Source organism: Hakea prostrata, chromosome 2 (assembly GCF_041222555.1).
Source record: "Hakea prostrata isolate BN-2017 chromosome 2, UWA_Hpros_2, whole genome shotgun sequence".
In the NCBI taxonomy this organism is placed as follows: domain Eukaryota; kingdom Viridiplantae; phylum Streptophyta; class Magnoliopsida; order Proteales; family Proteaceae; genus Hakea; species Hakea prostrata.
The window spans coordinates 68,331,713-68,353,634 of record NC_142601.1 but is presented as its reverse complement, the minus strand read 5'-3'; the positions used below and the strand labels follow the sequence as shown (position 1 = coordinate 68,353,634).

Sequence of the window (21,922 nt, the reverse complement as noted above, 5' to 3'; positions counted from 1 at the left end):
CTCAGTTAGCAAAAGTCAATAGCTGATTTTTTTCCACAAATATAGCTCATCGGTTTGCAATCTATTATATTTACTATTCTTGAAAAAAATTAATTACATATATCCTACTGTTTATTCATATATAGTTTTCAATTCTTAAGAGTAATGGTATTTATAATTGATTTTTTTAAGAGGTAGTAGATGTAATTGATTGTAAATAAAAGAGATTTATATGTAATTTCTCCTATATTTTTTATAGAAATTAATTGTTTTATATTGGGGGGTTGAGGTAGGTTAGGACTGGTATATAAATGATACTGAGTCTCAAACCCATGACCTAAGAGATAGCTCAATTTTTTTTTCACTCATTATTTAAGATTGTAGTTCAACATTTTTTTTTTTTGTAAACAAAAGAGGGGATGCAATAGCAGTGACCTAGCGCCCCCCCACTACGCAATGTTCGGACCTTTTATTGAGTGTGACTTATGTAAGCATTAGCCCTGTGTACTACCAACTCAAGTACTAACCCCGTAAGCGGAGCTCCACCGAAGGCCTAGTATAGTCCACAGAAACTGGTAGCACTCGTGCCCAAGCTAAAGAGAACACAATTGTCCAATGCAAGAAATAGAGGAACCTGGAACATGAGGTTTACCAAATCACTTGGGAGTGAGCTTAGAACCACTAGACCACCACCCCTGGTGATTACTATCTCAACTTTACAGCATTATATTTTCAAAATAATTTTTATATATACTTGAAATATATGATCAAAGATTTGAACCTATGACTTTTACTTTTATTTTTTAACCAAAAAATCATCTCACATTGACCATTCTGACATAAAGGTGGATCCCGCAACCATACTTTAGAAATAGCAAGCTGTTTAGATCCTCCAGCAAAAAAGTTTGCTTCACAAATTTCCTGATCTAGGAACAAACCTAACTTCAACATGATCAAACATCATAAACATAGATTTCACTTAAAAAATATGGATTATTGTGAAATGAGCAACCTTTATGGTATCTTTATTTTAGATTAAATTTTCAGAATCTAAGTTTCAGTCTTTCGGAACAAGAGAAAAACAAATTTTTAAAAAAAAACATTAAATTCATTTTTAAAGAAGAAAACGACGTCTACCAGCACCCGTGAGTCAATTTATTTTCTTTATCTTGAATTAAACACATACCAGGTACAACACCCTTATTAAATACTTTTACAAAATCATAATGAATTGAACTAACCAACGGTCAACTACACACGCATAAATTTGAGATTTCCCGGCGAAACAGAAGATCTGTACTTTTCGAGTTTTTTTTTTTTTTTTTTTGATAATAACTTTTGGAGTTTCTTATGCGCCGTGAGGGTCAACAAGTGATGCAATGTGAGTTCATAGTAGTCGTCGAGCTCTTACACTTGGTGAGTTGGTGCTTTTGAGTAATGTAGAAAGTTATAGGTTTCTTTAGTTGATTTGTTCTTCTTATGCAAGAATTCTATCAAAGCTGGTGGTGTATCGCGGGGCCTGAACACATTTCAAGTCTCAGTGTTTCTTTGCTTCTGTTTAGTCCTTGATTAACAGAACTGCTTTCCACTACCTGACTTGTATTGGATCAGAGGGTACTAGTCTTGGATTTACCTGAGTTCCTTATTTGGTAACCCTAATGTAATTTCGACAAGCAGCAGGAATTCAGAGTTCATAAGCTGTAGAGTTATTTTTCTAGTAGTCTAAAGAGACAGGAGCTTCAACTCCATCCACACTAAAAAAATGCTTTACATCATTTGGTGGGTCATCAAAATGTCATGTTTTGATTTCCAAAAAATCTCTTCAATTTTTCTATCATTTTTTAGCCCTATAAATTATTGCTGAAAACTTTCACATTTTAATCACCATGCTTCTACGCTAGCTTCCTTTGCAAGTGTATTTAAATTGTTGTTTTCTACTCTTCTTGTTCCCTTCCTGGGTGGTAAGAGTTATTAAGTACTCTTATTGGTCATCTTGTTTCTCAAATCTTGTGGTTCAGGCACCTGCTTCAAAAGCCATAACATTTGGAAAGTTTCAAAGAGTTTTTCCCATTAAGAGAAGAGAAGGATAGCATTGAAATTGCTATTTGGTTGCCTGCCAAAGATATATTTTTAGTTATTGGACATGAGAAATTTTCATATAGTTGATAGAGATTTTTGTTCTGAATTGCTTCCCTTATAGGGTTAAATCATTTGCTTTCTATTGTGGTTGTGATTCTCATTAGATGAATTTCTTCTTACTCATCTAGTGTGCCAGGTGTGGCAATGCCCACCCCTCTTCCTTGAGAGGGAGAGATTCAAAGCAATTTTAAGTTCCAAAATAAACTCAGGAAGAATGGAAAACTAACTGGTGCAGACACAACATTGATACCAAATTTTGCATTCAGTATTTGGCTTTGACACTGAAGCATCTGGATGGCATTACGTCAGAAAACTAGCAGCTTCTCTCTGACACATTAATATCAAGTCTCTTCTACAACGTAGCTTCCACTTGTCTTTGCACCTCTAGTCAAGTGAAAGCTACTGCAAATATATCCCTCTTTAAACTTATCTTTCTGAAATAGCAGGACCACAAGGCATAAGATGGTTGTTTTAACCTTCATTATCAACCTATAAAACTATTCTGATTTAGCAATGCTCCTGTCCAAGCCATCCAAGCGAAATACTCAATATCAAGTGGGCCTCAGTGCAACAGTAAGGTACATGTTCAAATCAGGTAAAAATTCTCCCCATGAAAGCAGGGGTAAGGCGCATACACACACCCCTCCTCAAACCCTGCAGTAACAGGAGTCTCGTGCACTGGGAATACCCTTTTTATGCTTGTGTCCCACTCAGAGAAAAGGCTAAGGTTCTTATTGATTTAAGAGCATCCTTCTTATTTCTTCATTGATGCTGTCTTGCAACTTCAACATTTACATGCATATAAAAATTTAAAAATAGCATCAACTCCTTTTTTCTTTTTCTTTTTTGGTGTGTGCGTGTGTGTATATGGAGGGGGCGGTGGGGCTGGAGATCATCTCTTCATCTGTTGGTTCAATCTCACAATTAGACCTGAACTGCATCAGTAAGGATCACAAGTCACTAGTTTGGATCAACTCTCTCTTACATTTTCAGTGTCACATACTCTGTGTTAGATGGGCTGGATAATGGAAACCAAATTGATAGAGTTGCTGTGATGTTTTCTTCATCTCTTCATAGGAATGCAAATCATAGGGTTTATGATGTCCACTTAGTTTGCTTTGTCTAAGCAAATCATCTTAGCAGCACTTTGATTGTTGAACCAGCATACGGGTAATGGTGAATGATTGCATCAAGTGGGCATGTAGTGGTAGTTTTTTGAATCATAACCATTGTGGCATATTCCAGGACCAATTTGTCAACATTTTTAATATGACCTTAATTACAGTTTTTGGTTCATAAAACAATAAGCTATCTGTGGGCTAAATGACTAAGTTGTTATTACTTGCTGGAACCCATAAAATGGGCGCTACGTTAAACTATATTGTTAAAAGGTATGTATTTTGGTTGTGAAGAACTCAAAAAAGGTGAAACTTAATGGTTTATGTCATTGCAGATTGGTTCTCTATCAAGTGGAAACAAGGTGGTAATGGCAGTGTTAGGATCTTGTGTTCGAGTTTTCCAATCAACATACATTAAGAAGCCTCTGGAGAAGCGACTTGAAATCCAGAAGTGTTTGCCCACTGTTCCTTGTACTCAGATAAAGGAAAAGAGATTCAAGGCTTTGGAGACTGGTTTAGATAGTGCCCTTGGGAATTCTAACTTCTCAACAGCACCTATTACTGAGGTTTGAAACTAGTTCATCACCCTATTGGATATTAGTCTAGTTTTAGGCTTTTGGTGACCATCTTTTGGTTCTGCAGTCTATTGATTCTCTGATAAATGGAGTAGACTTATCTGACGAGGAAGCCGAAGCTTTTCTTGATTATGTGCTGAATGAAGCAAATGACATATTGATAAGTGCTTTTCTTGTTCTATTGAGGGCCAAAGGGGAAACATTTCAAGAAGTGAGTGTGTGCTGTTTTTTCATTGACATATTTCATTTGCTAACTGCTGATGCCATTCCTCATGCAAATGAAATAATATTGTATTTAACTTGGGCTGATTTAAGGCAGCTGTATCTGGCCCAACACACACCCCTCCCTCCCAAATCTATATTTTTTGAGTAACCCTTTCACTTCTCTTATAAAGAAGGTGTATTAACATTTTTTTTTATGTGCAGATTGTCGGATTAGCAAGGGCCATGATTAATTGCTGCAGGAAGGTTGAAGGTATAGGTGATGTTGTTGACATTGTTGGAACAGGTGGTGATGGGCAAAATACAGTTAACATCTCAACAGGGGCATCTATTTTAGCTGCAGCTTGTGGTGCAAAAGTTGCAAAGGTGCTTCCATTTCCCATTATGACAAATCACAGTTGAAGTATGGTATGCAGTTCACTGTTACAATGGTTATGACAAGTCATGCTCTTGTCCATTGAGCAATATCTATGTAATTCTTATGACTAAACATCAGGACATTGTTTTGAAAGGATGGGAGAAATATAAAGAAGAAAAAAAAGGGAGGGAGGGGAGCCTAAACATATTGCAGTATCTCTCCATTACATTAAAAACCTGAAACATGATATATGATATCTTGTTATAGCAAATTGTTGGAGGGTTACGGCTCATACCCTGGTATATCTCCATTTCCACTTTTTTCCATTGGGAGTATAAAGCCCCTCTTTTTAAGTACAACTTCAATTTTAAATGACATAGGCACAGACAAGGATTATACAGTAATGCAGGTTCAATTTGGTCTCAACTTAATTCCTGCCTCAGCCCACCCTCATGGATCTGAAGGTCACTCAATGATATCATGAGCTAGATTGTGGGATATGGGACTAAGGGCTGCAATAAGAAGCTTGTATTATAATATTTTTCAGACAAACACAGGATCTGAGAACACTAAGTCTGCAGTGAACAATGGTTTTTCTTTCAGAATTTTTGAAGTAATGTTTCTGAATCTGTACGTCCACTCCTCAGGAATAAAATAAAGCAGAACTGTTCATGAATGAGTCTCAAAATTTCTGATATCAACCATTATGCCCCTTAAGTATATAAATTTGTGAAACCTTCCTATGCTAACTGAATCAACTTGATAAGGTCCAGGACAGTTTAAATGCACAGAATATACAAATAGCAAACTCATTTTTCATATACTTTGATTTGAAACAATGGATATCCCATTAAGTGAAATTTTAAGCTACCTTAGAAGTATGCTACAAAGAAAAACTTGACAGTCAGTCTATGGTTGTCTTGCAGCAAGGGAACAGATCTAGTTCTTCTTCTTGTGGAAGTGGTGATTTACTGGAAGCACTAGGAGTGGCCATTGACTTGAACCCTGAGGTTTGCTAAATTGAATTCTGTGAATTAAGTTACTTTTCAGTCTTTTCTTTTCCAGTAGATTAATGGACTTCTATGGAACCTTTCCCAAAAGAAGCAGATTTATTTTTCTCTTTTTCTTACTTCTTTTTCTCAGTATATGGTTACTAATGCTGTTTTTTTCTGCAAGGAGCCATGCATACATACAGGAGCAATTAAAGAGAAACTTCTCACCAATAAAACGAAAAGAGGGGGGGAAAAAGACTATCATTTTTCCTTCTCTCTTATTTTGTTTTTCTTCTCTCTAGAAAAAAAATTTTAAATCAATTGTTGTCAAAGATATTCCTTTAAAAGTTCACCCCCAACCCCACAGAACACTTTGTTCTTTAACTTCAATTATAGAAGATGTACTACAGTTTGAACTACAAAGTAAAAAACATATGCCAGAATAGAATGCAGTTTGTGTTAGTTCTCAATGGAATCACTTAGGTTTCCACTTTAAAAAAGGTAAAATTAAGTCTTACTAGTTACTCTCATCTTGCTTAACAACAGTGCGAGATGCATCATACTTAATAAAATTTCATGTAATCAAAACAGGGACATTGTTACTGAAAACCTTCATGAATCAGAGGTAGTACTGTTATTAATTCCATCATTATGGGGAAAGTATTGACAAATCAAATTTTTGGGACAAGGCTTCTTCTTCTTCTTCTTCTTGTATTGATGAATCAGATTGTTTAAATCAGTATGGTAAACAATGGAGTTTCACTTGAGAAAGTATTTAGTATCTCAAATGTTGCTGAAAATATGGGATGTTCTCTTTACACCATTGAAAGTATGTAACTTCATACTCCAAAGGTCCAAATACAAATCGTAATGAAACAGCTTTGCTGCATTCTAAAATTCTATAAATCCAGCATAGATTATTTTTATGCATTGTCATTATTCCCGTTATTTTTAACTTCATTTTGTATTGATTGGGTTAGGGGGTGAAGAGATGCATGCATGAAGTAGGGATTGGTTTTATGATGTCCCCAGAATACCACCCAGCAATGAAAATCATCGCTCCTGTAAGGAAGAAACTTAAAGTGAATACAGTGTTTAATATCTTGGGTCCTCTGTTGAATCCAGCACAGGTTCCTTTCGCAGTTGTTGGTGTGTATAATGAAAATATAGTAAGTTTGGTTCCCTCACTATGTTTTGCAGCAATAGTTTTTGTTTTTTCTTTTGTGGGGCCAGTATTTACAAATGTTAAAAAAAGAAAAAGAAAACCTTTAAACCTTGCAAAAACTGATATATTACATATTGTATGCTATGGTGTTTTATGCTTCAAAATTATGTGTCTTGCATGTATCCTGAGCAAATCCATGTATTTCTGAAGCATTTTCATGCACATATTTAGCATAGCTTGTGTGTCTTCAATATGATACAGGATATAAAAATCACCCTTCCAATGTGGTACCTGATACCAATACTTTAAACCTTGTTATTTGACACAAGTTTCTTGGTCTCCTTGTGAGCATCTTGTGATGTGGTGATAAAACTTTGGCAACCTGAATTTGTTTCCTATATAAAAAGGATGCATCCGAGATCAAAGCCAGTACCAGGACCATCCTGAACTAATACCCTTGGAGGCCACTGCCTCAAAAGTGTAAGCAAAACCCCATGCTTTGGGAGCTCGCATTATGCCTACATGATCATGATTACTAAAAACCCTTCTGAATTATTTTCTTTTTCTCTCATTCTGGAAGTGCTGAGTCTGGCTCACAGTGTCTGTTTATGTCTTACGCGTGCAGAAATCTCTATGCATTCCCTTGTACGTTCATCTGTGAATAACAGGTGGGAAACAAGCAGATACAGTACCGAACATTTAATTGGTTCAATGGTGTGTTCTCATTTCTCATGACAGCTTATGTGGGCAAGATTGTGTCAACACAAGATCAGTAATTTTTATTCGAACTCTACTCTCCCTGCCTGTCCTTTGCTTACTCCTTGATTCTCTTTCTAATTGACTTATAATGGATATATGTTCTACCATGATTTACTCTTTATACTTGGAATAAATGGATATATGTTCTGTCATGTTTTCTCTTATTCTTTACCTTCGGACAGTCTTAAAATATCTCATCACTTGCCAGATCAATTGATTTTTGGTCCTATAACTTATTAACTTTGTATTAAGAACATTTGTTCTTTATTCTTGGACAGGTCATGAAAATGGCTAAAGCACTACAAAGGTTTGGAGTAAAATGAGCACCAGTTCATTCAGTGGGTTTAGATGAAATGAGTCCTCTTGGTAATCTCCTTCCCCCTCCCTCCCCCCCCCCCCCTCTTGCTATCACAGTGAATGGCTTGTACGGGTGTTCATAGGACCTGGACTAATGGTGGATGTTACTACCGAAAAGATTGAGAAGGTTCCATTTGATCCATGTACCGACCATCTTGTCAGCTCTCTCTTTCTCCATCTTTGTGTGTATGGAAGCTTGTGCACACATGGGCATGGGAATTTGTATCCATGCAGATTTTTTTTTTTTTTTTTTTTTTTTTTTTTTTTTTGTATCTACTATTCTAACTAATAGTTGTGCCTTGAAATCAATCAATCTACTGTGCAGTGGACTTCGGTATTCTTCGCTGCAGCCTAGAAAGTTTGCAGGGGGGAGGCCCAGAGTATAATGCAAAGGTACTAAGATGTATTCTATCTGGTCAAAGAGGTCCTATTGCAGATGCATTTGTAAGTTTCAATCTTTGCTTTGTTGAACTTCCTGCTCCTTGATAATTCTACACAAACCTAGAAACAAGGTTCAGTGGGCAGTCCAAACTTCTTAGGTTGAGTACTAATCTTCAGCCAGGTGATGAGATGACGTGGCCAATTCAGGCAATTCTTCTGACAGGATTTCCAGATTGGCCATCTCTATGGTGCTGATTACAATGTCAACCTTATCCTGCACAAACTCCCCGCTACGTAGTCCCTATTGGCTTTTCAAGGACTAGAAAACATAGCTTAGTGCTGTGTCGTAGATAATTGTTGGCTTGGATGTTGTTCAGACATGGTGAGTTGCTGAATACACTGAACCTTTTCAAACGGCTGCCTGAGCTGGCCACCTATAGATGCTTGAGCCTTCCAGTATTCTTCGGATTGAATTTCTAGAACATGGCTGCCAAGGCACCTAGGTGACCCAAGGCATTGGAAAGCCGCCCAAGCAATTAGGAGACAAGGCACTACCTAAGCACCCTAGTTCTTCTTATGCATCCATTATGTATAGGAGAATAACAATATAATAAGAACAACAATACAGAGAGAATCTATGCACTAATTTGCCATCTATTTGGCAACAACATTGCTGTATTATAAGTTTACAACAACATTATAGATGGGAAAGAACAACAGAGGTTTTGTTCATCAAAAAAAAAAAAAAAAAAATAAACAAGAGAGGTAAACTAGATAAGTTCAATTTATTTTTTTCATATCTTTTTAAGGTACCAAATGATCCCGTGCTTCTCACCTCTATACAAACTTGTACACACCAATAAAAATGTTAGAAACAACATTATTTAGATGGGGGGGAAATTTATGTAATGAAAATTGACTGCTTAGGGACTTAGGTGTCCCGAGGCACTGACCTTTTTAAAGTTAGAATAAAGTCGGCAGCCACCCAGCCCTCAGGAACCCATCTGATGCCTGTGCCACACATTGAGAACTATGTCCCAGTATCCGTAATGACGTACCCCATTTAACAGACCTTGCAGACTACCACATCCTTGTGTTTTCCATGATAGTGTGTTAAGTGTGGTTTAGTATTGCCAAAGTAATCAACCAGGAACTGCCAACTGTATCCGTTTCATAATATACTTTGATTAATGGATCAGTCATTTAATCTGAATTATTTTTCTTTATCCCCTGAAAAATCAATTAGGTTCTAAATGCAGCAGCAGCCTTCCTGGTCAGTGGGTGTGTAAGCAGTTTAGCTGAAGGTGTTGTTGTGGCTAGTGAAACACATCTCTCTGGGAATGCTCTCAAAGTACTCAAGTCTTGGATAGAAATATCTAATATGATTGCTTCTGAATCTTTGAACTAGTTAACTTGGCTGCAGTTCATATTCTGTGTCTTAAGGTTCTCCCCTTCCTCTTTCCTTTGGCTGGTGGTGACAGAAAGTGAAAGAAGTTTCCCAGTTGCTTGATTTTTGGCTGATGAGTTGGTTGCTCAGTTGCTGCATCCTATGTTCAGCATTGCTTTCTCAAGCTACGCCTTTCACTAAGAGAACATGCATCTAAGCTGTGCTGGAAGAGTGCATTTATTTCTTTTTCATACTTGATCATTTGCATATCATACACTGAGAATGATTTGAAGGTAACCATTTGAGAAGAATGGGTATGCAAAAAATATCAAAATATTTAGTGATTATAGCTAACACACTATCCTTGTTTTCTCATCGTAATAGAATTCTGCAGCAGTAGTGGAATTGTTCATTGTAAAGTAGAAACCATCATCAAAATTGGTTCCCTATCATATAACGAATGCTGTGAAAAAATGATTTCGAGTTAAATTTTAAGGGAAGGGCATGGTTATGATAAAGAGCCCCTTCCAGATCTGATTTGGATGCTTGCTGCTTTCTCCATGAGATACTGCAGTATGATTAACCCAGATGGACCAAAGAGTATTGAGAGCTTTATTAAAGCTGTCAAAGGCAGATCGTCTTTTATACATATTTTCACCTAAAGCATGCTTGAAGGATAGATTGATGAGTTATCACAATGAATACTGTTGCACATTAGCTTGAGAAAGATGTGTAAAGAAGTAGAAGCAATCTAAACAAGGACTATTTGATAATGATGCGGATCCAAGTTTAGAACTGCTTAGACAAGTACCCCCGATTAAAATAATAGGTTATGGGGTCTGGAATGAAGAGTTAAAGGCCGTCTGGTGTGATTCCTAAAACCCAGGAACATGAGGTCGCTCTTTGAAAAGGTTTAAGTCCATGGCGTTTGTTTTAGTTTAGGGTTTAGGGTTTTAATTTATTGCTAAATCCTTATTCCTTGATAAATCTGGGAAGCAGTCAGTTTAAGTCAAAACTGGATTACCAGTGAAGTTCTGAAAACCAAAACTTGAGAGCATTAAGAACCCAGGAACCAAAAAATGGCGAACATATGTCAGATAGAGTTGGCTCAGAAGTTAAAATTAATTGTACTTGGTTGCAGAAAAGATGTCTGAAACTGAAAAAATTCATAGCTCAAAGGTCTTAGTAGGGTTGTCACTCATGGTTTTTGCCTTCTCTCTTGTTTTATATTAAATAAACACCGATCAGTAATAACTAACATTTCTCTTACATATGACAAAGGCAAACTCCTCATTTACTTCAATCCAACCCTTCTGATAAATCCTTTGAAGGTATATTTGATCGACCAAAGAAATGTTCCAACTGAAATTTAAAATCCGAGGGCATGAAAATACATCAGACTTCATCAGATATTACAATATTCAAAACCCTACCTTGTCCAATGCATCTTTTCACATGAATATATAATCTCTTGAACCCTAATTCACCAATCCTTACTCAAAACGTTTTGCATAATCAATTTGGAGATAATTTTTTACAATCCGTATTTAAGTCTGGTGTGAAATGTCCCAATAAGTCCCCAGGAAATTATGCAATCTCAGGCACAGCTATGGATAATTCTGCAATGGATTCATATAACTTGTTGGCCTCGGCATAAATCACTACAAAAATTCACAATATTGGATTCATCAATAGGTAGGCCAGATTTGGATATGGATGTCCAGTGAACTAATAAGCAAATCTGCACACAAAGTGAAGATTGGAAGAGAAGGGGTAGACCAGGTGACTAAGAAAGGATTAGACCAAGCAGTAACATAGGGTAATTCAGCTAAGGTAATAGATTGGATCAAGAATTCTTCAGAAGGGCCTTGGAGCTACACTCATTATATCAGACCGACAAGCATGGAGCTTCCTAAATAAATTATCAATACCTATAGAAAGCCAGGCAATGTGAATGAAATGGCTGATGAGACTGCAAAACATTATTAGGTTCTGTGATATAATATATCATGGGAATGGTGTCCCTCTGTGGAATGTGTTTAAGATTTCATGTGTAGTTTTAGTACTATATTTTATCCATATAAGCCTGACTGGTGGTAGTTGTTGCTGTTTTTATAACTTCAATTATTTCAAAAAGTGGAAGTCCCATACACATTCATTTATTCATGCATGGATATATCCATTTGCAAATTCATAATATTTTTCACTGATTTACGCACATATGGATAATGCTGTAAACTTAGCCCTTTTCATGACAGTTCTACCATGTTCCAACAGCATTTTGTAATTTAGAAAGCAAATGACAATTGAGTAATAGAGTAAGGTCAAACCAACTCAGAGATACTGATTCATGTAACTTATTATTGAAAAATGAGTTTAGTCAAGATGACTACCAAAATGTACAATTCTTAATTTATACAGTGTTACAGCTCTGCAAATTTGTGATTACAAAAGAGTGAAAAGCAAAACAAGGGAAAGAAAAATATCTAAGCGAACAGAACCTGAGAGCTTGATGGTGTCAAGTCACGGAAGGCTTTTGGCGCATCTAATACTTGCCACTGGACAGAGAAGTTATCTTTCTTTACAGAACTGCTGCTGAGGTTCATCCAGCTGATGTGGCCTACTGCAACATAAAGGTTGCGACCTACGACATAGATCTTCCAGTTACTGGAGTTCACAGAGAGAGGCTTGCATATCTGCTCTGGTACAGGAGGACCTGCGACTGTGTCCCAGGAATCTGTTTCCATATCATAAACCTTCAGCTTCATTCTCTCATGCTCAGAGACCACAAACAAGTGGCCCTCAACCACCACACTAGAACCTGTCCAGCCTTCTCTTAGGCCAACAGCCATACTCTCCCAATTGTTAGATACAGGGTCATATACCTGACCTCTAGGAGAGAACAAGAATGGCCAGATCCAGCCTTCAGTCACTAGAAGCTTGCCATTTAGAACAGCAGCATCATAGGATGCCAAGTTGGTGCCCATTTTTGCAATGGCATGCCAACTCCCTTTGGTCGGGTCAAGAACCTCAGCTGAGTCAAGCTCAGAGTGATCTGCACTGTTCCCTCCAGCTGCATAAATCAACCCATCAATCACTCCACTTGCAAAAAAGGACCTTGCAGTAAGCATCTGGTTCATCACCGTCCAACGGTTTTTGTGAATTTCATATTTTAGAACAAGGTCAAGTGGGCAATCAATATCAGAGACCATGCCACCACAAACAAAGAGGATACCCTCATGGGAAATGGAAACACATCTGCATCCATGTGGGCATACACGGTCCTTGCAAGGCATGGCTGGGATGGTGTGCCAAGAGTAGCTAGTGAGGTCTAAGACCTGCCACTGAATCCTTCCAGTGCATTTGTGGAATGCCAAGATGAAGAGCCAAGGGTCCTTGAAGCCTAGCTCCTTCCTTCGGGTAAAAAACCGCTCTTTATTACCTAAAAGCAGATGCCATCGCTTGCACACAGTTCTGCAGGTTGGGTGGCTTTCAACTGGCAGGCGGAGGAGGCAGTTGAGGGCAATATCATCAGGAAGGCCAGGAATGAGGGGTACACCATCCAAAGAGAGTGCAGATTCTGAAGAAGCAGATAAGAAAGAAGGTGACTGGATCAAAGCCAGTCTAAATTTGGGTGATAATGTCACTTGGGAATCTCCAAGTCTATGTACTGGAGATTGCTGGGATGAAACTCTGACACGCTGCATCTTCCTCTCTTGTGAAAAATTCAAGACAAAATCAAGACACTTTCGGCAGCTGGAGAGGCTTCACCAAATAATATATATGTTGTGTTTCTTATTGACTGAAAAAACTGCATCTAAATATTACCAATCCACAGATTTTATCACAAAACCCACAATACGAAATCCGTGTCCAAATACCCAACTTCTCATGTTCGATCAGTGGGCGTATCCACAGCCTCTTTATCCCATTACCAATAACTCAGAGACAGAGAAATACATAAATCAAAATACATGCATAGAAAAGAAATAGCCTCAAGGTTTTTTGTGATGCACTGCTACTAACATTTGGGGTTGTGAAAATCACTATACAAAACCAAAACATTTGCAGCCGCTCCTCATAATTTTACAACAGTGGGATATACAGAAAAATTAATTCAAGTTCCTCTAAACGTACACCTTACCGACATCCCCAATTTCAGTTGTCTAACACAAGGCGATGAGATAAGACTGTCTCCTTTCCAAGAACCTAAAACAAATAAGAACAGCGATCAATTAACGCCACACACATCCCGTTATCTCTTTCAATTGTCAAAAGCATATGGACTGAAGAAAAAAACACCCGCAAAGAGCTTCTTTTCCTTTCTAGCCGCACAAAACATACCAACCCAAGCTCCATCGAATTCACAAACCCAAAAAAACTCCACCCAAGAAAGAAAAAGAAAACCCAAAGTAACTTTTTTTCATCCTTTTCAGCTAAGAACAAAGAATCAACTCTTCAGAACATCCACAAACGGAAAAAAGGAAGGACCCAATTCACGAAACGACATAAAGATTGAGATTCTCTTCTTTGAATAAAGGTAGAACTCCAAAACTGCAATACCATAAGCTCTATCGTCCAATAACCATAGAATTTACAGAAAATGAACAAATATCACTAAGATTACTTACCAAGAAAAACAATCAGTGAAAGAAAGCCCAGGTCCTTCTTGTACTAAAAATCATAAAACCTTCAAGATTAATGCAAGTTAAGACAACTCCCAAGTCATTATCTCTTCTCTCTTAGGAGGAGAATCAGATGAGCAGTTCTTATTTCCCTTCTTTATATAGATACTTTCTGTCATTCTCTGAAGAACAAAATTTCTTGAAGTTGAAGCTCCCTATGTGATGGATTCGTTTAAAAGCAAAGGATGAGACCACGAGGAATCTAACCTCGTTCCGCTACAGGCAAGCCTATCGGAAACAATCTACTCCTCAGCCTGCACCACAGAGATGGGTCTCTATTCTTCATCACCAACTCTGCATCGTTGGATCAGCTGAACAAATTTTGGCTGACTTTCACTGTAAGTCGTTTGATGTTTTCTCCTTGACAGCTAATACAACTCCAGCATGCTTTTATGTTTTATCTATAGTAACTATGTTTGGTGGAGCCCACAAGATGGATGCTTTGGATTGGCCAGAATACTGCCTCGTCTAGTTCTCAGTTTTTTCCATTTTTTTAATTTTTTAGAGGGCGTTGTTACGGAAAAAATAAAAAAATAAAATAAATTTCTACCCAAAATTAATAATGATAAATTTTCATGCCACGCGTGTCAATTAATTTTAATTAGAGTCATATACTCTAGTTTTAATTAAAATTTCAAAATAGCACCCTGGTGGCAGAGAGAATAATTCTCTTTTTAGGTAGAAGACAGAGATAATCTACCTCACCTGCAAAGCCCAAAGAAAAATCACCTGAAAAGACTATTCCAACAAACATTGGGATTGAATTGTTTATTCATTTTCTCCCATAGTAATGGGCAGTTCTGTTATTTCACAAGGAGAGAAGCAACTTTGCAGCAATTTTCCACACAATTTTTTATTAGAGCGAAAAACACACAAGTCATTGAAATAATTTTTAAAGCTGTGACTCTACAACCATGTCCTTGAAAACAGCCCACCGTCTACCATGCCTCTAACCATCCTTCTCAAACTTTCAACTACTTTTCTGCATAATCACTAGGGTTGTTATTGAAGATAGCAAAGGTTGCTGTGAGATCAACTCTGCCGAGAAACCTTGTGACAGGATGTGACCAAGTAGCATAAGGAAGCATTACTAAAAGCCTGAACAGCAAAATCTTATATCCCATATATTGGATGTGATGATTTGTTTGTGAAATTTCAACACATAGAAAGCTTTTAAGTTGATCACTGCTTCAAAGAAATATCATCTGTTGCAAAAGTTATTATGCTATGCAAATTGCTACCATGTGTAACACCAATGTACATGAATGGAAATGCAGTGACCAGAACTGAAAGCTTCCTTTTTACATCAAAACTTCAATAAAATCAGAAGTTCTACCGGATACGACGAACTTTTGTTTCTTGACCAGTACAGTCTTTGGCCCAATGCCCTGGCATGTTGCACTTATAACAAGTGCCTGATGAAGCAGACCTCCCTCCTGCTCCAGCTGAGAAATCAGATGAAGGGTTGGAGCAGTCCCTAGCCCAGTGGCCATCCTGTCCGCATTTGAAACAGGTTGAAGTACTTCGCCCATTATGGTTTTTGCTATTTGCATCATTGAAGCTGTAGGCCTGTGATGCATTCATTGAGATCCCCACTGCTGAAGTTTGTTCACTGCACCACTTGAAGAAACCACAAGAACTTCCCTACATGGTGAAGAAATTATGTAAATCCACAAGCTGCTGTATAATCACACATAAACAAAAAGCTAAGGAACTTGAAATTATATCCCATTAACCAGTAATGACAATTATAGACCACATATTCAACAAAGAATAAAATTAAGATAAGCAGAAAAGTATAGAGTTTGTTTAATCACTTAGATACAAAGGTCTGTTTTTCTCTAGCAAATAAAGAACACTACATGTTCCCAAAAGCTTCCATCATATGAAAAGTGTCTTTGATATCAGTTTGACACATCAGAGAGGAGATAAGCTTGAAGTGACCTTTAAAGTCTGATAGTGCTACATCCAAACAGAAAAATATGACCTAACTCAAATATTTGGGGTCAAATTCATGACATTTCCTAACGTCTATCAGTCCTCTGTTCAGTCATTTAGTATTTTTTTTGGGTAGAAGTTCAGTCATTTAGTATGGTAGCCAATAACCATGAGCTTAAAGGTTCAACCTTAGGTCACCCATCAAGGTAAGAATAAATTGAAACATTAAAACCAAAATGAAGTAAACTTAAACAATCAAAGTAAAACAGAAAAAGAATTTGAATAGTCATCTATTTTACATCATAGCTTGACATCAAGAAATGATATGCATATGGTAGGTCTCAATCCTAGTATGACCACAAATAGAGCTGTTTGGAGGACAACAATGTGTGTTACCGACCCTTCTAGGGGATGTTCCTAGGATGCCACTATGACTAATCCTTTGACCTATTCCTTCTCTTATTTTCTTTTTGTACTTCACTTTTTCTAGTGTTGTCATAGCTTCTATTGGATCCATTTTGCCAGCCCCATTTGTTTGGGATGAGGTTAAGGTTATTGTTTTCTGTTTTACATCATAAGGAAGAAAGGATTGAGCTTTGATAGGAAGAGAACATAGAAAGACAGAAAAATAATAACTAGTGGAAAAAAAGAACACTAAAAGAAATCTATTTTATACAATACTAATGTTTGATGCTGGCAAAAGGAAGCAACCCATGCATGGTAGCATAAAAGATAGGATTCAAGACTTTTATCATTAACTGTCAACATGTTTTACTGAAATAGCCATACACATTTAAACTAAGAGTACTCTATTGTGTTGGTATATGGAAGAGTCCAAATATGAGTGCCCAAGTGACCTCTGATTTTCAACAGCACAAAATTCAAAATGGAGACTCTAAATAACAGAAGGTTAGGTTAATGTGGAAAACCATACAGGAAAGTATAGCATGCTTCATTATTCTCTACAAGGGGGACATGAATCACAATCAAGGAATAGCATGAAACCAACAAAAAGTTGAGCCAGCAAGCTTCATCAAGGAAGCTTAGTTATTAATAGGGCTTCATAAATCCTATCAACACTTGCACAAGCAGAAAGCAGTTTGACACAGTTGTGTTCTGCACCAACACAAGCATATGCATTTCAGAATATAAACAAGGAACCAAAAAGCATCCCAACAGTCATGCTTCCTATCGTAAAATAAAAAAGGAAAATATGTGAAGTAGCACCAGCTATCATGTAGTTAAATTAAAAAAATCAGTTGCTTATCGAAAGAAAATGATTAAGTTATACCACAAAACTCAAGCATAGACTAATTATTGACAGACTTGCACAAATTGGGATGCAAAACCACTTCACATACATTGGATTTTAAGAATTAGTATCTGGTTTTGTATCGGCAGGATGATTCTAAGAGATTTACCATATCTAGTCTATTCACTGGTGCACACACGCATGGAATACACTTCTTGCAGCGAAAAATAATATAAATATGTAATAAATAACATTTATAATGCATAAAGAATAAAATGGATAAATATTAAGACAAGATTTTCAATGATTTGAGTACACATCCAAGCAAATAAATGTACTGATTTACAGGAAACAACAACATTAAATCTGTCTCAATCTGTGATATCTTAAACAAATTCATAGTCTAATAGTCACATGGCCATTAATGGCCATAAAAACATCTAACAGTTGGTATCAACCATATCAAATATGTTTTGAGCCACATTAGCTACCACATACTGATATGCGTCAATACAATCAGAGGGCCTTTGTGTGCATATAATAAGTACCATACTATACATGATGGTCTCTATCATTGCGTATCCGCCGATACAATGAGATACCAATTGAGACGTACAATTTTCTTAAAAAATGATGAGTAACTGCCTGTATCATATGGTGTCGGTTGATACCTTAAACCCTGTGTGGAACACTTAACCTACCTAGTTAAGATAGAGGTCTAGTTATAGAGGACATCTTTACTTAATACGTATAGTTTTTCCTATTTCTGTTTTTCTTAATTCAAGTAAATGTTCCTTTCCCATTGTAATTATACTTTTAGTTTCCATCAATTGGTATAAGAACCACAGAACTCCATATAATGAAGAGATGACCTTTGCTGTTGATGATATGCAAAATTTGATTCTGTTTGTGGCTCAACTACCCTATTGGTGAGATTCCAATACTGCAGGTGGGACCCCCAATGGCCAGTTTTAGTACTTTGTGAGTAACTTGAGTTCCTAGTTTTTAGTATCTAGAGTTGCCAATTCTGTTGTAATGCCAATTTTCTTAAGATCCACCCATTGGATCAGCTCTATCTTTTGAGAGTTTTTCCTTGTTATATTATCAACATAATATCAGAATATTAGTTCCATTGAAGTTGTGGATCCACTTTTATTAATATTCCTGAACTCTGGTTAGCATTTATTCACTGCATTCTGGTATACTATTGCATTTCTGGAACTAAACCTTCTAGGCTTCTAGACACCCAATAATCCTTCTATAAACCTAGACCAAATATCAGAATTTTAAAACCTGGTAGTTAATGGTCTGAGGTCATTCTGTCGATCCCAGGGCTCTGATCAAGTCCAATCAGTTACACAAATTCAACATAAACTCCACTCAATTGAACCAAATAGGTTGGCTACATAGATCTTGTTTCATCTATATTAAAAGGTCAAAACCATATCATATATACTGCATTGGAAAGGGTCCAAAATCAAGGTGACACCAAAAAGACAGACCATGGTGCCTGATGACTCAGTTCACACTCGAGATATGAGATAAACTACCACAAACAAACACTCATATAACTTCCAGGCAGAAACCACATAAAATGAGAGTTTCTAGGTAAAAATAATAGACGAAAAAGAATTTACTTGAATATGTTTCTTTTCTGTGGGTCAGACATGGATATAATGAAGCCAAAACAAAAACACAGTTGCAAACCTACTGGTGGTGCTAAAATCAGGGGTCCAGAAACTCTACTTAGGATTGCTTATGGTCCACCCAAGTGTTTAACAACTCAAAAGATTAAAATAGAAATAAAAATCTGACAGAAATTTGAAAAGGAGAGTGATAATCCAGTAAATAAACAGGATCTTAATGGTGTATTTAAGAAGAATTGAAAGAAAGCACACGGGAAGGGAAGAAGGGACCACCAGACAACCCTGGTTTCACTCTCACAACAACAATTATCTTGCAAACAAGCATCCTTGGTTCCATTTGATTCTACAGAAAAGATAAAATTCTTGCAAAAATGGTAGCTTTGTCCTTTACTGATTATCTGTTATTTTGGAGACTAACTTAACAAGGAAACTAAACCAAATGGGGGGAAATAACTTATCTTCTTTGAGATCCACCCAATAAAATAAGATAAAATAACAGATTACAAGTAATCCTTGACTATGGCAACTGCATTAGGTGGCAGATAAAGTGCCGGTATTTTGTCTTTTTCGTCTTGAAATAAAAATTGCATGCATGTAACTGTTTATTTAAATTATAACTAACTATATACTTGTTATCTGTACCTGCTCACGTGCTTGTGCTTCAAGCAGCCAGTTTGTACAGTGAATTGATTAAACTGTTTGGAGCAGACAAAACTTCTACGAGTTGAATAGTTTTACAGAAATCCCAACCATTTGCATGATAAACTATCTAAGCCTGGCAATCCAACTGCCAGGTATAACAGGCCATGAAAACACTGACTGGAGGACTTATAAGCATGACTACAATAAATTGTAGAATTATCAACTATAGCTGGGGCCAACAATGAGTCTAGACATTTTGCCATTTGTTATGGAATCTTAGACAATATGGTTTCCCTTTATTGTGTTGTTTTCAAATCATGTTGATCTGGTTTAAGACCAGGGAGCAAGTGCTGTGTTGGCAACATGGAACAATGGTATAGAATCACAGATTCACAATTACACGGTTACACCCTCCCTTATAATGAGAACGGATAAAAGAATTATCATTTGGGCCTATTTTGTTAAAAATATAAATCACTCGTGCAACATACCTGATTAGCAGGACAACGGTAGAACTGCTGGCCCATATTTTTTTCTGTTTTCGCGGTCAAAATTACACAAGAACCTGCACCGCATGGACACTGAAGATCAGGATATGAAGAATTTGTTGGTCGACTTTGGGCTCCACCAGAAAACGCAGTTCCTGAGGAATTATCACACCACTCAAAGAAACCACAACCTCCATTTTCCTGAACCATCAGTTAATCAGTAAAGGACAAAGATTAACCAGGACACGATATAAATAGATTAAAGGGTAAAGTAACAAGAAAAGCAAACCTATGGATTACAATATTCATATTAAAGAAATATAATGAAGAATTAAGCACAAACAACCCGTCCTTTACAAGCCCTTAATCGACGGAACAATTTTCAGATCATTGTGGTAACAGATGCTAGTCGATTAACTTATCCGAAACAATTTTCAAAATAACAGAGAACTTAAGCACATTTAATGGCTCCGTCTCCATTTATGGAAGGAGAAATCTAACAAAACCATCAATATATAGTTTGAGTACACTGAATGGGTTATAATTAAAATGGGAAAAGGGGGATGAAGAACTTCAAAACCTGGCGTATGGGACATCTGTAAAACTTGCGACCACGATTTTTGTCGGTGTTGGCAGTGAGAACCAGACAAGTGCCAGATCCACACGGGCACGGCTTCTCCACCACAGAAGGATCGATATTCTCACGCTCCGCGCCTCCACCTAGGGCATCACAATCGCGAGCCCAGTGACCCAATTTGCCACATTTGAAGCATGAACCACCGCTACCGGCAGCTCCACCATCAATGACCGAGTACCCAGCATTTGCAGTCCCTTGTGACCTGCTACGAAGAGGAGTGGAATTGTAGGACTGTTGCTGCTGCCATTGGATGCTCTTGCTGCCTTTAAGAGCGGCAACGTAAGCTCCTTCTTCTTCTTTCTTCTGGGATGCTGAGGCTTGTGAGACTCGTCCATTGGTCCGTTTACGCTTGCGTGACAGAGCATCTGCCTCTGCTGCTTCCAACAGATACAAGAACGTGCTATCGTCGTCGTCCACTAACACTTGTTCTCTCCCATCGATCATCCCTGAATCTCTCATGAGACTTCTTTTGTTCTTCCGTCCTCCGTCGTTGGCACGTTGCCTTTTTTCGAACTTATTTGATTCTACATTGGAGCCTTTCGATTTTTCAGCTCCCGCCTTTTGTCTCACCCTGCCCCACTTTTGTCCAAAATGCCGGTCTATTTTGTCCGTTCGGATACCAAGTCTGTGAGCTTTGAGTCCTTCTACGGTTCTACCAACGTTTTCTTGGATATAAGGTTTCTTTCTTTACCAAAAAAAAAAAAAAAAAATTCTTTTCTCTTTTCCTACAGTGTAAGAGGTTAGTTTCATTTATTGCAAAAGAAAATAATAATAATAATAATAATTGGTGTATAAGAAAAAAATATGACCATTCACATATTTAAGGAGATATACATCTATTTTGTAGTATTTAAGACCATGGAATCGGGGAGAGAGGAAAACATGAGTGAAACCTAAAAAATATGGCTTTTCAAATCAAATGTAGAGTTGTAGGTCTATCCATTTTAAGGTTTCATTTTCCTCCTAAGTTGAAGAACTTTACCCTTAAAAAAAAAAGGTTAAACATCAAAGCACTAAACGCCAATTTACCTATCATATCTAGTGTATCGTGTGTCCACGATTTATCGTGGTGTCACTAGGGAGCAACATGAAACCCCCCAACAATACGATCTTTTCCTTTTATCGGCGATATATTGCCAATGACTCGACTTTTCGCCTGTGTCGATGCTTGGCTTTTGCATTGCTAAATAGATGAGCAACGA

General features: G+C 37.2%; 2 protein-coding genes and 1 pseudogene across 3 annotated transcripts; 1 reads left to right on the top strand and 2 right to left on the bottom strand.

Moving 5' to 3' along the window:
* Positions 1 to 1,321: 1,321 nt before the first annotated feature.
* LOC149025988 (anthranilate phosphoribosyltransferase, chloroplastic-like) lies at positions 1,322 to 9,948 on the top strand (annotated as a pseudogene). Its single transcript, XR_016171807.1, has 10 exons — positions 1,322 to 1,395; positions 3,572 to 3,802; positions 3,879 to 4,022; positions 4,238 to 4,399; positions 5,318 to 5,401; positions 6,364 to 6,552; positions 7,586 to 7,673; positions 7,748 to 7,876; positions 7,983 to 8,108; positions 9,292 to 9,948. The product of XR_016171807.1 is annotated as an anthranilate phosphoribosyltransferase, chloroplastic-like (transcript).
* Positions 9,949 to 10,290: 342 nt separating this feature from the next.
* On the bottom strand, positions 10,291 to 14,273 carry LOC149025987 (Galactose oxidase/kelch repeat superfamily protein). Its single transcript, XM_089146205.1, has 2 exons — positions 14,064 to 14,273; positions 10,291 to 13,641 (listed from the first exon to the last, which is right to left on the bottom strand). Exon 2 carries the CDS (start codon positions 13,137 to 13,139, stop codon positions 11,919 to 11,921), a length of 1,221 nt encoding a protein of 406 aa, XP_089002331.1. The 5' UTR covers positions 13,140 to 13,641; positions 14,064 to 14,273; the 3' UTR covers positions 10,291 to 11,918.
* An 895-nt stretch (positions 14,274 to 15,168) lies between these two features.
* Positions 15,169 to 21,237, bottom strand: LOC149025986 (uncharacterized). The gene is made up of 3 exons (XM_089146206.1): positions 20,664 to 21,237; positions 20,087 to 20,284; positions 15,169 to 15,761 (listed from the first exon to the last, which is right to left on the bottom strand). Exons 1-3 carry the CDS (start codon positions 21,177 to 21,179, stop codon positions 15,450 to 15,452), a joined length of 1,026 nt encoding a protein of 341 aa, XP_089002332.1. The 5' UTR covers positions 21,180 to 21,237; the 3' UTR covers positions 15,169 to 15,449.
* Between the last annotated feature and the right edge of the window lie 685 nt (positions 21,238 to 21,922).

Excerpts from the sequence above, each read along its gene's own strand:
- LOC149025987 (XM_089146205.1), bottom strand. The coding sequence starts at position 13,139 with ATGCAGCGTGTCAGAGTTTCATCCCAGCAATCTCCAGTACATAGACTT.
- LOC149025986 (XM_089146206.1), bottom strand. The coding sequence starts at position 21,179 with ATGAGAGATTCAGGGATGATCGATGGGAGAGAACAAGTGTTAGTGGAC. Across the intron at positions 20,285-20,663 it reads ACAGATGTCCCATACGCCAG|GAAAATGGAGGTTGTGGTTT; the intron begins GTTTTGAAGTTC and ends CTGATGGTTCAG. Across the intron at positions 15,762-20,086 it reads ACCGTTGTCCTGCTAATCAG|GGAAGTTCTTGTGGTTTCTT; the intron begins GTATGTTGCACG and ends TTCACCATGTAG.